This window comes from Rattus norvegicus, chromosome 4, assembly GCF_036323735.1.
Source record: "Rattus norvegicus strain BN/NHsdMcwi chromosome 4, GRCr8, whole genome shotgun sequence".
Lineage (NCBI taxonomy): Eukaryota > Metazoa > Chordata > Mammalia > Rodentia > Muridae > Rattus > Rattus norvegicus.
In genome coordinates this window covers 142,646,749-142,664,422 of record NC_086022.1, presented here as the reverse complement: position 1 = coordinate 142,664,422, position 17,674 = coordinate 142,646,749, and the positions used below count along the sequence as shown (strand labels likewise).

General features: G+C 43.7%; 1 protein-coding gene across 2 annotated transcripts in view; it reads left to right on the top strand.

Moving 5' to 3' along the window:
* The window catches only part of Sumf1 (sulfatase modifying factor 1), an 81,961-nt gene that overhangs the window by 52,304 nt on the left and 11,983 nt on the right, over positions 1-17,674 (top strand). Inside the window, exon 8 of one of the 2 annotated variants that reach the window (NM_001108639.1) lies at positions 15,979-16,038. The exons of the other annotated variant lie outside the window; for it this stretch is intronic. Coding sequence (NP_001102109.1) covers positions 15,979-16,038 — 60 coding nt within the window. The remainder of the gene's footprint in view (positions 1-15,978; positions 16,039-17,674) is intronic. 2 annotated transcript variants of the gene reach the window in all.

Here is a 17,674-nt window from a genome sequence, read left to right as displayed (position 1 = left end):
ATGTTAGCATCGTATTCTCGTATTAAAAAGAAAGACTAGCGCACTGAGCTCCGAGCCTGCAGCAGTCAGCCTTCAGCAAATGCACTCAGCAAATGACAGCTAATTAGTATTTCTGAGTGAGAACGTTTTCTTCTTGCTAGTTCTTCTCCTCAGAAACACCTTTTGTTTAATAGGCCAGATCATGTTATTGACTGTGTTTGTTGAGCACTTGGTCTGAGCTAGTGGTAAACATCAGCATTGCAGGCCTTGGCCCACAGATACTGAATCCTGACTATGGACCTGTATCATTCACACAGCCTTGAGTGATTTTTCCCGACTGGTGCCTAAACCTAGACCTAGCCTAGAAGCTAGACCCCAAACCCTGGTACAGTTTCCTTTTGAAGGTGTTTTATGCCTTCCTTGTCCCTTTCTGAACGTACATAGGCTCGCAGGGACCAGCAGAGATGACCAAAGCGTCTGACTTTTGGCCTCTTTAGTTGTGTCTACAACTCTGTCAGGAGGGTACTTTGAATTCTGGGTGGAATTTGGGCTCAGATCTTGGGTCATTTGCTTGAGGCTGCTTTGTTTTATCTTGGTATGGATGGAGAGTGGGGTGACAGCTTAACACTGTACAGAGGACCAGACTTATCATCTCTGTGAGCCTCCTATCTCTTCATATCTGGGACTTAAGTGGGTGGTTGGTTCTTCCTCAGTATTTCAGTCAGTCACCCAACATTCCACATTACTCTGTAGCATACACCGTACTCTGAAATCTAATACATGGATTTTTTTTAATAGAATGCCCCTTCTTTATTCTTGGTCATTTTCACGCATGTAAATAGTGTATCTTGACCATGTTCATTTCAAACTCCTCTCTCCCATTCCCTTTGGGCACCCCTAATCCTCATCCCAGCATGTGAGCACTCCCACCAGTAACCCAGTGAGTTCAGTTAGTGTTTCCTGTTGGGATGTTGAATGATCTTGTTGACTTGGTCCTGTGTAGGCATTTTCTATCTGCAGTGAGTCCATGAGTGTGTCACATCCAAAGGCAGCCTTTCTCAGCTGTCTTCCATTCTCTGACTCTTACACTCTTCCTGTCCTCTGTTTGCTCATGCTTCTTGAGCCTCTGGTGTAGGAGGCAGAGGCTGTTGGGATAGATGTCTCATTTACGATAGAGCCCTAAACAGTCAGGTATTCTCAACACTTTATCAAGCCTTGCTTTTTGTTCTACATTTGTGGGTGGAACTCGGTTTTTTATTCTCAGTAGTCAACAGAGGTTAGCATATGTTAGGTTCTGACCTACAATTTTTTTCTTTATAATTTCTTATGTATGATCAGCTCATACTTGTGGACATTATCCCTTGAGTACTGATCAACCAGAAAGTGAATTATTGCAGAAAGCAGCCATCTCTTTTAGCTAGAAGCAGGCCTCCATGTGAGTCTGTCGATTGCTGTTCATTCTTTTTGGGGTTTTGTTTGTTAGTTTGAGATAGGGTCTTATGCACCCCAGGCTGGCCTCTATATAAAACTGATGACATGATTGCTCCATGGAATGGTTAAAGGGGAGGCTTTATTGTGATAGAGAGAGAACAGCTAGAGGCTTCTGGAAGAGTCCAGAAAAGAAGGAGAAAGAAAAAGACTAATCATGGCCATGAGACCTGACCTTGGCTCTGAGAGTGGGGAGAACAGTGGAAGAGAGAAAACATAATGGGAGGAGCAGGAGAAGAGATGGGGAGCAGCGAGGGGAAGAGGGAGAAAGAGAGGAAGGAAGAAGAGAGAGGAGAGAGGGAAGGAAGGAGGGGGAGATAGAGAGAGATAGAAAGATAGACAGACAGAATGAATAGCAGGGTTATAAGTATGAGTAGCCATGGGGAGGGAGTTTAAAGTAGGAGAGGAGGTGAGAAAGCCTAGATGCTAGCCTGGATGTTGAAATGTGCTATAGGCACTTATGATACTGAGGGAGCCTGGAAGCCAGCATCTGCTTTAATATGTTAATAGGCACCATAGAGAGCCATTTGGCCCCTCTGCCAGTGATAAGGGAAATGAGTCCAGTAGATAGAGGGGAACCAACTTTACAAGTTCCTGAGGAATGCTGGCTTTTATATAACCACCGGAAATTCTCCTAACATCCGTGTTGAGCCCATTTCTGGATATTTGGACCACCTTTCGGAGTTTGGGGAATTAGAACTTCATTTGGACCTTACAGCTTCTATCCCTCTATGTGGCTGTAGGTGGTAAACTCAGTTTTGCTTGGTGTGTGTGTTGCTGAAGATGTAACCCAAGATCTTAATATATGTCTTAATATATGTCTTAATATAAGCAGTTTACCACTATTTTGGGTTAAATGAAATCACGTAAGCTCGTATAGTACTTTTATTGAGAGTCAAAGTCAAAGTGGCTGTGCATTGTTTTGATATAGGTTTCATTCTCATGAATTACAGTGCTCTCTCAAGCATGTGTGTGTAAGTGCCCTATCACTATCTGTCTCCATCCCTCTGTCCATCCACCCACCCATCCATCCATACGTCTGTCATCTGCCTGTGCGTCTGTCTATAAATCTATCTCTCCTTCATTCCCTCCCCATCTCTCTCTTTCCACACACACATACACGTAGACCACATACACACGCACACACATACACCATATCCTTAAAATCTTTCTAACAATGTGAAAGTAGGTCTGTGTTCCCAGAACCATTTTTCATGGTAATTCATGGAGTGGAACGACGTCCTGACTTCTCCAGGTTTTTGAACTGCATTTGTAGTCAGGACTCAGTTCCAACTTTTTCAGTCCCCAGACTTGTTGAGGGGACTTCTAAGTGTTATTTCAAATACAAAATGCAAAGGGCTACTTAACCCTTTGTAGTAATGTTGTATCACACACTACGTGTGTTAGGCCGGCAGTGTTAAGGATATGCAAGCTGATTTAAGAGGCATGGGTTGCTGTATGCTGCAGCAGCTCCTTGCAAACGCGAAGGGGAGGTGGGAAATATGCCTACAGCTTCTGAGATTCTGAATTCTCGGATTGGATTCCTGGCCTTCTTACTGATGTGGCAGACCGTTGGGTTTGTTGTTTTGACTCTGGCACCTAACTTGTTAATGAAGGATAAGGTAGCAGTATGTCATTGCATTTCCATAGCTTACTCTGAGTGCCTTCCCTCCGTCACACTGTGACTCATTTGTTCTTTCCCTCAAGGCTCTGGAAATAAAGCCTGATGAGAAAATAGAACAGTCAAATTGTCTTTTCTCCTTAATCAGGTTATACTGTGGTTTTTTTTTTTTTTTTTTTTTTTTTTTTGACGTGGTTCTGTGGACCCGTTTTTAATGCAGGTATACATACGTCACACGTCACTTGGTGTGAGTCCATGGAGACAGCCCCTGGTATCAAAAGTTCTGCATCCAAGGGTTCCATGAACTAACCTGAGAAATTGTACCCAAAACTGCCTAGCTCTTTGCTGCTGTTGTTTCTCAGACAATGTAGCATGATGGATATTTGGGTAAAGTCTGTGATAGATCAGAAATTATACGTAATCCTGAGATGAGGCCAACTACATAGCAGGATGTGTGTGTTATATGCCAATACTGTTCCGTTTTGCATAATGGATGTGGATTTGAGTTCCTCAGGAGGTCCTGATCCAGTCTGCTCCAGATACTGAGGAATGTTAGGATTTTCATGTATTTAGCAATGTTTATCAGAAATCGCCCCACGTCACATTTGTGTGTAAAGTTTTGGGCATTTGTAGACGTAGCCTCTTTAGTTCATGAAGGTGCAGGTGATTGAAAACCAAGTGAGCTCACCTAAGCACTTAGGAATGGGCGTCTGTTTACTCGCGAGATGGCTGGAAGAATTCAGTTTTAAAGTTGGATCTTGTTGTAAGTCCTAGCATAGCCACCCACTAGTTGGATAGACTGAGTTTCTAATGCACTTATTCAGTTTCTTTGTCCACCAGAGAAGGAATAGTAGTGTGGGCTCATGAGATGGCTCAGAAGGTCAGGCTGCTGCCATCAAGCCTTACAGCCTGAGTTCGATCTCTATATTGTGGAAGGAAAGAACAGACGCTTGATGTTTTTCCTCTGATGTCCATGTGTGTCATGGAAATGAATCTCTTAAAAATCTTACTTCTGCAAAAGCACAAAGCCAGTTTGGTCTTAAACACACAGCAAAGTAACCAGAGATTTCTGCAGGATGAGCTAGGCAGAAGCCAGGGCAGCACCATGAGGACCCAGACCCAGAAACACAAAGCCCCGACCCTCACTCTCGGTCTTGAGCTTGAAGTCTCTCATTTAAGCTCAGAAGGGTCCTCAGTGGCCCTCCTGCCTCCACTTGCATTCCATGGGAGTGTGTAGTTGCGCCCTTAGACGGTGCCTTTAACACCCTACACTGTGTCACTGCCTTGCTCACCTGTACATGCACACACGAACAATAAGTAAGTAAGAGGAATTGGAAAAAGGTGCAGGAATAGTAGTCTTTTTTCTAGCCTGTTGAGAGGTTTCCATGGTACTATGAAGAAAATGTTTAGTGCAAAACTGGTGTGTAGTACGCACTGCATAAATGCTAATTATAACTAGTGTTTTAAATGTAATCAAAGTTTAAGAGAAATATTTGTAAGCTACAAGCATACACCTTACTCTGAAATCTAATACATGGAAGAATATTTTTTCTAGACCATTTTAGAGATGTGGAGAAGAGCTGTGCCATCTGGTAGCATGCAGTTATAAATAACACTTCTTCCCGTGGGCAGCCTCCACTTCATACCCAGTACAGGAAGTAAACACTGCATCTCATCCAGGGCGACAGTTCACAGCACTAGGTGCTTAGCTCTTACCCACCTTCAGACTGTCCAGATAAAATCATGGAAGTCTTTAAGTGTTCTTTGAAAATAATATTGAAGTTAAAACACCATTCGGTGTAAGCTAATTTTTATATTTTCCCTTAAGTTGTTGATGAAGTATCATGACGAACACTGAAGTTGTGTGAGGATGAGTTGAGTCCCTAGGAAAATGGAATTGTTTATCTTTTCTGTTTCAAGGGACGCTTAGGACCCTATTTGACCTGGCTCGCAGGCCAGGGCCTTCACGGTGTTCTTCTGAGAAGTAGAAGTGATTGTTAAGCCAGTATAGCTGGTGCCCTGTGATTTTCATGTTCCAGTTTGGGTTCAAGTGGACGTCACCTTTCTTTAAGATGTATGCATTGGGTTGGGGATTTAGCTCAGTGGTAGAGCACTTGACCCAGCTCTGAAAAAAGAAAAAAAAAAAAAAAAAGATGTATGCATTATGGGCTGGAGATGGCCCAGTTGTTAGGAGTATTGACTACTCTTCCAAAGGTCCTGAGTTCAATTCCCAGAAACCACACGGTAGCTTACAACCATCTGTAATGGGATCCGATGCCCTCTTCTGGTGTGTCTGAAGACAGCTATAGTGTACGTATAGATAAAATAAATCTTTTAAAATAGATGTATGCATTGTTTGCAGTGAAAGACACTCGTTTCTAAATACTTTGGTATATTAGGATTAGATAGACAGGATATGTTGTACAGCATCATCCCAGCTTTCTGAGCTTGAGGAAGCACCTAACACTTGAGGACACACTGTCTACAGAACGATGGAAAAGCAGTTTCCTTGGTATAGAAATCCATGTGACTTGTTTTCCTTCAGCAATGGCTGAAAAAAGGGTGACTGGTTTTTAGCACTTAGATTCTTCGTATCCTGAATTTTTAAAATTACCTCTCATTTTTCAGAGTGTGTATGCATATGCTGCTGGGTCGTTTGGAACATTAAACCATTTTCCTGGAGGCTAGCTGCACTCTTTCTTCCCTCCTCCTTGGTGGGAGTGCAGAGAGGCTATCAAAGTTGAAGCCTTGAATGAGGAGTCTGAAGGAAGATGTAGTTGCTTTTCTTGCATCTTTGGAAGAATGGATCCAAGGTTTCTCTGGAGGCAGTGACACAAGGCAGGGCGGTAAAGGCACTGTCTAAGGTTGTAACTACACACTCCCATGGAATGGGCGTGTAGAAGGGACCTCCGAGGGTCTCTCTTTAGCACTTGAGCTTAACAAGTGAGGGACCTGAAGTCCAAGAGTGAGGGTCGGGGCTCTGTGATTCCAGGTCCGGGTCCTTGTGCTGCCCTGGCTTCTGTCTAGCTCATCCTGCAGATGCCTCTGGTTACTTTGCAGTGTGTTGTGACCAAAGTGACTTTGTGCTTTTGTAGAAGTAAGATTTTAAAGTCGTCCTTTCCATCTTTTATTTGTTTGTTTCTGATCTTCACTCCCCTTGTTTGCCAAATCCCAAATCACTGGCCTATAGTTACTCCACAGACATTTAAGTATATAGAGTGGTTGCCATGGAGTCAGTAAATGGCTGTTGACATTCAGTCTCAGACGCTGGTGGGTGCTCCTGGTGAAGTGCTGAACAGAACAAAGCCCGTGAAGGCCGGGGCCTGCCTTATGCTACAGGTGGAATGAGGTGGCAGGTGCTAGTATGTCTCGCTTTCTTCTGTCTCTTGTAGCTGCCATCACTGCCTCTTCTCCATTTTCCTCTTCTTTCTCTCCTCTCTTTCACTTCTTCCTTTCCTTTTCCTCGTTTTTTGTTTGCTGGTAGGGAGGGGGTCTTATATATCCTCATGTGACCACAAACTTGCTATGCGTTTCAGGCTGGCACCAAACTTGAAATCCTCCTGTTTCAGTCTTCATGCTGTTATTACAGACATGTGCCATCACACCTGGTTCTGATACCTCTTCAGACATCAACCACAGTGTGTATGTGTGTTTTCTCCTTACATGAAGCGTTTGCTATTTTACTACCCTAGTTCTCCAACACTAGTGGGTGATCATCAGGTCAGGAGTTCTTACATCAACTGCTGCTCCTGGCATTAGCCGAGACCCCACAGATCAAGATCTTAGTTTTTTAAGACTAAGTCCCCATTCTAGACACTGCCCTGAAATAGGGCAGCCAGGTGACTTCTGCTGGCCCCTGTGCATTCATTCATTCCCATAACTGCACTTACTTTAGTTTTTCATATATTAAAGTTTGAGGCTAGCCTGGGATATAGTGAGCCTTCTCCCCCTTTCCCGCCCCCCAAATAAACCCTATGTGAATATGGAACAGGCAAAGCTAACCAATGTCATTTTAAAAAAAGAACCGTTTACTCATGATTCTCCATGAGTTGTAGGTCTTTTCCTGAGAAGGATCTGTAAAGGAAGGCGTATGTGCCTCAGCTGAACAGCTGAATCATTTATGGTGGAAATATGACACTATATGAGGTAGCCCACACAGAGCACGTGACCGAGTGGAGCCTGACAGCCTAGGCTTGAACCCTGGCTCCCTGCCTGACTGTGACCTTGAGGCTTCTCACCCTGTCTCTTAATTCTTCATTTAAAAAAATGGGGCAAATGACTGAGTGCTCATACATGGCCTGTGCTGGCATGATTGTTAATAGTTCTTCCTTTGTCTTTTAAACATTCTTTATTTAAATGATACAGTATGCGGTTACCTTATAATAATGATATAATTGAATTTATTACAGTGAATGGCCATTTCACAGATGTAAGACATAGAAGCAGTACTTAGACATAGTGTGTATGCGATAAGTATCAGCCTCTAGGTTTCCTTACATGCTGCTGATTCTGTGAATAGAATTAGTATGTTAAATACCATACTCTATACATGATTCCAGAAGCAAAAATTGTACATTTTGAGACAATGGAGAGCCATTGATCCTGGTGTGAGCACCTTGAATGGTTTTAAGAATTCCCTTGCTCTTTGACCTAGCATGAGTGGGACAAACAGCACGAAGAGTAGAACAGATGGCTGTTCTCCTTCCCTCCCCAAGCAGGGTAATTCACCACTGCAGTGTTCTTGCTTTGAGAACCGGGAAGCTGTTTGTTTGGGTTGTGTGTCTCATAGGCTGTAGTTCTAACGTGAACTTCCCTCTACCTTTGACCTTCCTGTGGCATCACCTTCCTCTTTCCCCTTTTAATGTAACAATTAAACCTAATTGTGTACCTTTTTCTCTCTCTCCCTCCTTCTTTCCCTTTCTCTCTCCCTCTCCCCACCCCTTTCTTTTTCTTTTTTGTTGTTTTGAGAGAGAGAGAGTCTCACTGTATAGACCATTCTGGCTTCTACCTCACAGAGATCCTCCTGCCTCTGCCTTCCAAGTGCCGAGATTAAAGGCATTTACAACAAGCCCCGCTTGAGTACCCTTTTTCACTGATTCTTTCCTCAGGGATGAATAACATTTCACATAATTCAATGAGTTTTATTTTCAGTAATGCTCTTATGTACTTACCCTTAAAATCCTTTTTCATGCCAATACTGAACATAAAAGAATTATTGGTACATTTTATTTCGTACATGGGGAAGAGATTCTGTGACACCTATAATAAGATGTTGGTTGCTTAGAGGTGAGGTAGGTGTTCTGATAGTGTGGGCTCTACTCCTGCACGGCTCAATAGCTGTGAGCCCAGAACACCACACATTTCATTGCTCTCAGGCTTCCAAGTTCCTTATCCTTAAAGTAATACTTCCTGCTTTCAGAGTCATCACTGGGGATCAAATGGGATAAAAAAGGTTACTGTACTTACAGTAATTGTGACATACAACAGTCAGCGCTCATTTATTGTTCTACGTTATGGGATGTTTGAAAGCAGAATGCCTTTCTTTAAAGAAGGTGGGGGAGCGGCTGATGTGATGATCTGTACCCATCACTCCAGTTCTCCCTGGCTTACCACAGTGGTACTTTGCCTTAAAAAAGAAGATGGCAGAAGTGACTGAAGAAACTTCTTTTAGGAGCGGTGAGCAGAGCGTGTGTTTTAGTCACACCTGTGCTGCCCCTATTGCTATGTTAGTATGCAGGCAATGGATGATTTTTTTGTTGCCCTGAATCTTGGGCTGCTGGCACCTTGCCTGTAGGAGTCCACGTCATCTGCCAGCTGGAAGGCTTGGCTAGAAGGCATGTGTGCCAGGGAATCCAGCACGCAGTTAACCAGGGCAAAGGCATCTTTTCTCAATTCTTAGCACTCAGCCGAGTGCACTTCTCAAGGTTGTACAGAATAAAATCTTTCCCTTTAATCTCTGAAATCCTCTGCATTTAAACTTCTAAGAACGTCTTTGCTAACTAGCATTTGGGGTCCTAGAAGACACAGTCTTTCTTTTCATTTATTTTAGTTTAAACTTTTGTGTTCTTTGACTTTAAAAATGATTTTATTTATTGAAAATTCCAGACATGCAAAAGTAGAAACAGATAGGTTACTGAGCCCTGTGCCCTCAACAGTCAGCTCTACCACCAGCTCCCAGCAGATCTTGTTGGCTCCATGTTTGTTCCTTCTTGTCCCCAGGGATGTGTAGGAGGCACAGAGATCTGCTGGCCATGTGTTCAAAGAGACCCCTGCAGTAATGCTTCAGATTTTGTATTTTACTGAAAATGACTTAGTATTCTTACTGACTTACAGCTTACTCTGACTTTATCATTATATGTTTTTGTTTTTTGCTCAAAAACCCCAACTGTGGCTGGGTATGCAGACCTCCCAGTACTTGGAATGCAGAGGCAGGTGGATCTCTATGAATTTGAGGCCTCCTGGTTAGATAGGGAGTTCCAGGCCAGCCAGGTCTACTCTGGTAAGACCCAGACTCAAAACAAGCAAATAAGCAAGTACTCCCCAGCATTATCTTGGTATAATTGATATTGATATGCAATAAACTGCATACATTTGAAGTGTTCATTTTAATCCAGTTTGGTAATTGTCCATGAAATAATACCAGTCAGAATAGTGACTGTACGAGTCACCTTGTGCCACCTTGTAACCTACTCTGTCTCTCATTTGTGATCCTCTTTCTAGAAAGCACAGATTATCTGGATGATTTTCAGTTTTAGGTAAATGGAATTGTATATTACACATTCCATTTTATCTTGCTTTTTTTCATAATGCCAACCTTTTATCTATTCTATAAATGTTATTGGGCTCCCACCGGGTACAATTTTAAAAGCTAGAAAGACCTGTTAGGAGGCTATTGTAGTTGGTTCTGCTGACAAATGATGGTGGTTTGAATCAGAGATGTTGCCATGGAGATGATGAGCTGACATCCATTAGAACTCTCCTTTGGAGGTAAAGCTAATTAATTGGACTACTTGGATGTAGGGATGAAAGAGAGGGAAGAACTCAGATTATCTCCCTGCATTGGGAGATATTTTGAGATAGTCAAAAAATTGCTCTTTAAATATTTTTAAAAGTAAAGAATAGCTTCCCTTTTCCAATAGAAGATTATGAATTTCAGTTTTTGTCTTTGGTATTTGAGATATGATTTGAATTAGGCTAGTAGATAGACCTTAGAATAAAGGCGAATATTTTTGAATTTTTTTTCACTGTATATCAAAGTGCCATTAACTCTGCTATCTTTGACCCACAGGTTTCTGTGTTGGTTTTAGTGATGAAAAGATCAGTTCAACCAAGTCTGATGCCATGATTGGATCAGACTGACTGTACTGTGTGATGGTACTTTAGCTATGCAATTTTATTATAGTATAAAACAGTCTGTCTTTAGTCTCCAAGGGTTATTAATATACCATGAATTTTTTTGGGACTTGGACAACTCCACTTGGGAATTGAGCATTAGACAAACTAGATCAAGTGGTCTCTGTGGGTTTGAATGTGAAGTTATTCACTACCAGGGCTATTAAGTTCATGAGCACCTTTGGGAAATCTGAGTTAGTTATAAATTAATATGAAGTAGTAACATCAGCATGACACAGATCTCCTGTCATTTGTTTAGTGCATCCTACACATTATCTCCTTCAGTCTGTACATCTGTCCAGAGAAGCTGGGATGGTTATTATTTCTGCATTTTAAAGGAGGAACCTGGGAGCATAGAGGGGTTGCATAACTATCCCAAAGGCTTATTCAATGTCAGGAGCAGGATTTGGACCCAAGTTGATTGAGCCCATGTTTTTCACCCTGAGATAACATATGAGGTGAACCTTGAGTTTAATGAACGGCTGGGAGCAAATATGTTAGGCAGAGAGATCTTCTTAGGAAGCTGATGAGGTGTGGTATTGGTGAGTAGGAAGAACACGGGGCTTCCAGGCATCTGTCTGGGTTGCTGAGCAGATATTTCACAGAGAGATCTGTGAGCCCGTTTAAAAGAGCCTTTGAAATTGTGAATAGTTTCATGATCCCTCCTTTGAGTTTCTTAGAGGCAAAAAAGCTCATGATATGGTGTGGCTGATATCAAAGGCATTTTCTGATTTCAAACAACTTGCAGCTAACTTCTCTCAGGCTCTGATTTCCATTATAGTTGGAAAGATAAGTCTGTAGCGGTTGTAAACTGCCTGATCTTTCCTGTCCTGCCCACACTCTGCCAATTGCTTTGGGGCTGTTGGCCAGCATCTGAGTACCACTGAAGTGCTCACACATGCACGTGACATCTTCAGTGCCATGGCAGATCTTTTTCTGAGAGGCTCATTCATATATTTATTTTTTTGTGTGTGTGTTTTATACTTTGCAAAGCACTTTATTAGCTCACACCTGTCCACTCACATGGAACTCCTGTAGGCTCTGAGAGGCTGAGGGTAATTCTCATCTTACCCTCAGATGAAGCACAAGGAGGTCTTATCTGCACCTGCCATCCAGGGGCCCTGGCTGGGTCTGTGTCCCCATGCGTGGGCCCTTCCAGGGCCTGAGATAAATGTCTCTTCTAGTCCTCTCTTCTGGGCCTCCCTCCCCTAGTTTCCTGGTCCCTCTCCTCAGCTTGGTGCTCTCACTTCTTCAAAGCTCTAGGCCCTGTAGGCTCCCTGTTGGCTACTGGCTTTCCAAGGCCAGCTGAGAAAGAGCAGGAGGTGGAGGCAGGCAGCCCAGGCTGCAGATGTGAGGGGCGCAGGGCCGGGCCCAGAGAGGACTCAACTAGAAGCTTCCAATCTTGGATTCTTCTGCGTGTGGTCATCTGTCTGTCCATCAGCCCAGGTAAGAGCAGTCAGAGAGGCAAAGTACTGGAGCCCCTCCCGTGCCCCGCCCCCCAGAGCTCAGTTTCCCCTCAGCCTGGGTGACATCACAGCATTTCAGTGTTGGTTACATTTTACACTGATCAGCCTGTGTACAATGTTTTTTTTAAATCATTTCTAAATAAAACAGAAATACAGTGTCTTTTCCCTGGGGTGTAGGAACAAAGACCAGGACATATGTGTGCCCTAAAGAAGCTTCAGGAGAAAAAGGGAGGCTTGGGAATGTAGTTCTGGGGTTGCCTCATTCATCTTCTAACTAGCAATCAATGTCCCTACCCCCGCCCCCAGGAACCTCAGGAGTGTGGGAGGGTCACAGTGGTAAGGTTCTCTGGAGACCAGCACATGCGGCCATGGCCTGGGACACCTGCAACAGCTCAGTTCTAGTGAGGGAGAAACCAGAATTCAACAGCGTCATGATCCTTCTAGGAGGCCTCATCTGGTCCTAGCTCTTCTGCTTCAGGAAGGCTGCCCATGGTCAGAGATAAAGGGGGCTTGAGCTGGTTGGGGGCCGTCGAGGAAGGGAACAAGTCTGAAGTTGTGGTGCAATCCCCTGAAGTGGCCCTGTGGGCCTTTTAGTCTCCATGATCTATCTTGAATCTCTCTCTGCCCAGAGGGAGTGAGACAGGAAATCACAGGGTGAGGAGATAAAAGCTAGGTCAGGCCCAGGAGGGCACGAGGGCCAGGGGTAGCCGGGTCAGTACCAGGACGTGCAGGCGATTAGAAAGCGCACATCGTCCAGTGGCCCCCACGGGCCAGATTCTGGCTGAGTCTGCTGCGGACCCTGAGGTGCTGGAGGCTGGGTTTTCGCGGGCTCGGGGCCATCCTGGCCACCACTCTGGAGAGCCCCCCATGGTCTCATGAAGTAAAGCGAAAGCCGTTGCGCTACAGAAGCTGGCTGGCGGGGAGGAGCAGCTATCTCATTTATTTTTTAAAAGTATTTGTACTTTGTTTTAAATTGTTTTTATTAGGATGTATCAATTATACACAATAGTAGTTTTCATTATAATATTTTCATACACATACAGAGTTATAATTTTTACCTCATTGCCATTTTATCCTGATTCGAATCATTCTGATCCACATCCTCTCCATAACTAGTCGTCTGCCACCCCGTGTGTGTGTGTGTGTGTGTGTGTGTGTGTGTGTGTGTGTCCACATCTATCTGTCCCAGTGAGTTTCATTAGGGTTGCTTACTGTCCAGTTATGAGTCTTATAAGAATCTTCTCTGACCAAAGATGAGAGCAATATAAATCCATATGTGTAAACATAAATATTTAGAAAAGCAGTGTGACAGTGTGGCCACTTAGCAAAACAAAATCCTTAGGCTTCCCTTAAGCCTATGGTCTTCACAGCAATGGACTTTTGACCAGGTATAAAATTCTTCCTGTGGAGTTGTGGTCATATCCAACCGGGAAGCAGTTGGTTACTCCTATAACCATCATTCCACTGTTGTGTGCATCTTACCAACTTGTCAGTATTGTAGCATTTAGGGTTCTGCACTAAATGCAGACTTGATAAGCACCTGTTACTGTGCAGTAAACTCTCCAGGAGAGAGTTTATTGGTCAGTCTGAGGTTGATTTCTCTATGTACTGCACCCAAAATGAGTGGTGTCTCCATCACTAACCCACTTATTTCTTTTGTTTGTGTGTATATGTGTGGACACATCTGTGTCCCAGTATGTATCAGGAAGTCAGACGTCAACTTGCATGAGTCAGTTCTCTCCTTCCTTCATATAAGTCTTATGGATTGAAATTAGATCATAAAAATTTTGTGACAAACCCCAGAACTCCTGAGTCATCTCATCCACTCAAATCAATAGTGCCTTTAAGGCTCTGTTGAGCTTGAGTGTTTAGGGTCACTATTTTAGATGTGGCATCCTCTTAGTGATTTCCCAGCCTTATTGGCAAAGCGGTAAGCATTTCAAACAGTTGCGCCTAATCCTATATCTTGCCGCATAGCAAAAATAGTCTCATATAGAGCAAGTAGCCGAGCAGTGTCTAGGTTCAGGAATGTGTTGGCTGGTGCAGTTGGCTTAGCCTGCAGTGGTTCTTGTTAGTGCTGCACCACCAGAAAGAGTGACATATTTTTCAGCTGCAACTTTAGGTCATTGGAGTAGCAGAGAAGGGACTTTAGTTTTCACATCTTCCCGTTGGTGAATGACCTACGTCTTACATGTATTTTAACAGAACAAAATTAATCTTATATTCTAGCACATACTATGATAGCTGTTTGAGAACCAAATTGGCATTAACCTCTGGTCTGACACAATGTGGAGAACCTCCCAAAGCAGCAAATGCAGGGATTTTTCAAGCAAAAACCAGTCTTAAGCTATGTGGTCATCATAGTGGGCAGCTATGCAATTATACATGCTTCAAGCGAATTCTTGATTGATGCCTTACCCTTCCCATCTTCTTTTATGTGTGGATGTTTTTGCTTGCATATGTTAGTGTACCATGTGCATGCAGTGCCCACAGAGGCCAGAAGAAGGCCTCTAGTCCCCGGAGACTGAGGTTACAGATAGCTGTGAGTTGCCTTGTGGGTGCTGTGAATTGAACCTGGGTCCTCTGGAAGAGTAACCAGTGCTTTCAACAGCTGGGCTGTCTCTCCAGCCCCAAGTGCCTTCCTTTTCTACATTGATAAACTCACCCAGAAATTCTGATGTAAGAGAAAGCTGTGGTTCGAGCCTTTATTTTCACTGGTAGCTTTTACATTTTCAGCTTGCCAATTATAATCGTAATAGTATTAATGTATCTAAGTGTTTTAAGGCAGTAGATATACCCCGAACTTGCAAAGGAATTATATAGAGTATGGGATTGAGTGACAGTGTATAAAATACTTTGGAAGAAACCTGCCCTTCTCTCCACCTGGACAACACTGGCATGATAGTGTGCTGCCTTCTTTGAGGGTGGGTTGAGCATAGTCCTTTTACCTTTTGTCTTTTAATCAATAGTATTTAACAAATATGTTTTAGCTAGAAATGGGAAAACAAAGCCAGGAGGAGGATTGTGCAGGGCTTCTCTTATTTTCAGTAAACAGAGCAGATGGCTGTGTGATTAGTTGTCTTTTTGAACAACAAAGGAAAAACAAACCGTTCCCACCCGCACTCCGGCTCTGGCTTCTGGGAGTTTCTTGGCACTTCCTATGTACCTCTGGAGGACATTCTTGATGGAGAGGCTTTTATCTTGGCAGCTGAAGCGCCAGGATTTCATGTCTGTTGCCCTTTTATCAGAACTTCTTTCTGGAAGAAGCAGACATACCTTTTGGCTGCTCTGTCTGGGTCTTTGTTCTCTTTGCAGTTCCTTCTTGCCAGCATTAAGCTCTCTCCAACTTCCTGCCTTTCTGGTTTCTAAGGAGAACTAAGGCAGAGTGCTTCAGAGCACTGAACCTGGAGCAAAGCCTGGGTGTAAATCTTCTTTCTTCATTTTCCTTCCTCCAAAGGGGTTATTGATGGTATAAGAATCAATACAAAATACTTACACAGTGCCTTGTTCAGAACGGCACTGTCTCTAAAGCATTTTGTTTTATTTTTAAAGAAAACAGTGTTCTATTTCTGAATTACATTGACAGTTACATGTTTCTGAAGTTGTAAGAGAATCCTGGGTAAAGCACAAAGCAGTTATTAGCCAGCAACAACATAACTCACCCTTGCTATCTGAATGAGTAATAAGGGTAAATTGGAATATCAGAGTGATGAGCAGGAGAGGCTGCCAAGCAGTTTATAGGCACTGAGGCAAAAAATGAAATTGGGAGATTAGGGTTAGATAGCTTTCTGTCATCACTGTCTTCATGCAGAGGCAGGGACTTGAGGTGGATTGTAGAAAATTGGTAGGTGGACATTTGGGGTCATGGGTATTCCGAAGAGTGAGAACATATACAGTGTCAGGACAGAAACACATGGAGAGTCTGGGTAGCCACGGAATGACTTCTTCTGCCAAAATGGACAGAAGTCCTCCATTCTGTGAGGAGCATGTATGTTGTCCAGACTAACAAATGACTTTTCTCTTCATCCCTAGAAAGGCCCCACTTCTGGGAAAGACCGAGTGAAGAAGGGTGGATCCTACATGTGCCATAAGGTCAGTTATAACTCTGCTGCTGAGCTGTTCCTGTGGGCCACATGTTCATTGCCCCACCTGTTTGTGCTGATGCAAACTTCTTCACATCCAAATGAGAAAAGACAGGAGAGTCTTCACCTTACTAAGAGGACAGGCGATAGGAGCAGGAGAAGCAGCTTGTGGGCCGCATCCTGACAACTGGATCAGCTGCTATCTCTTGCACCACTGAGGGGCTTCTTTCTGTTGGCCTGGGAAATAGGTTGGGCCCTCTGCCTCTTCCCATGCAGGTCTAGGACTGCACTCTTAGTTTCTGAGTTCTCTGTTGAGCTTCAAGCTACAGTTATAAATGCAGGGTGGCTTGTGGTTTACCAAAATGGAAGCATTCAAGTGTGTCGGGTGTAAACGTGCACTTTTGCTTCGTGTGTTGTGATTTCAGTGTCCAAACTGGCAATTCTTGGTTAGGCTAAATGATCAGCGCCTCTCAAGGAACCTTCATAAGGAATTTGGAAATAGAACCTGACTTTTTTTTTCTCTTTGAGTCATGAATTTTTCGTGCCTTGAGCACTCAGGGTCTGTCTTTAGGCTCTGTACTGAGGCATTTTGCAGTTTATTATTACCAAGAATCTGCGTGGTAACTGACTCAGTCCTAGAGATTTAAAGTCATCTATAGTGGTTACTATAATTAAGTTACTGATTTATAATAGAGACATTGTCAAACTTTAACTTGGTCCTAAACCAGTAGCCCTCAAACTTACTTCAGAATCATCATACATATCAGATAAAGCCTGGCTTTTCGCTTCTGCCACCATCTGGTTAGGCTTTCCTGCTGTGTAGCCTGGACCTCAGGATGGTTTGAAGCTCTGCAAGCGTTGAGAACACACAGCAAAGTTGGGTAATAGCCTCAGGCAGCTCTAGTGCACATACACGGGTGAGTTTGTAGGCGTATTTCCTACCTTGGCCATGTGACTCAGGAAGGAAGTTCATTCACTTCAACTCAATTCTTGTTTCAGACCTACATTAAACTGGGCATGGTGGCACACCACTTTAATTTCATCATTCAGGAGGCAAAGGCATATGGCGTTCCATGAGTTTGAGGTCGGCCAGGGCTAGCCAGCTGTGAGACCCTGTCTTAAAAAAGGACAACATATCCACATTAATAATAAGATGTAGATAAATTTAACTTTATGGAGTCACAATTAATTAACTAGTTAATTAATTAAAATTTTGAGTCAGGGGCTCAGTACGCTAGCCAAGCTAGTCTCTATCTCCCAAAATAAAGCATTCTTTCTGCCTCAAAGCCCCAATAAATGCGAGCATGGACATGTTCTACCTTGCGGGGCTCATTTCTCATTCTGTCCGTCTGTCTGTCTGCCTGCCTCCCTCCCTCCCTCCCCCTTCCTCCTTCCCTCCCTCTCTCCTTCCCTCCCTCCCCCCTTCCTCCTTCCCTCCCTCCCTCCCTCCCTCCCCCCTTCCTCCTTCCCTCCCTCTCTCCTTCTCCTTCTCCTCTCTCTCCTCTCTCTCTCTCTCCTTCCCTCCCTCCCTCCCTCCCCCCTTCCTCCTTCCCTCCCTCTCTCCTTCTCCTTCTCCTCTCTTTCCTCTCTCTCTCCCTCCCTCCCTCCCCCTTCCTCCTTCCCTCCCTCTCTCCTTCTCCTTCTCC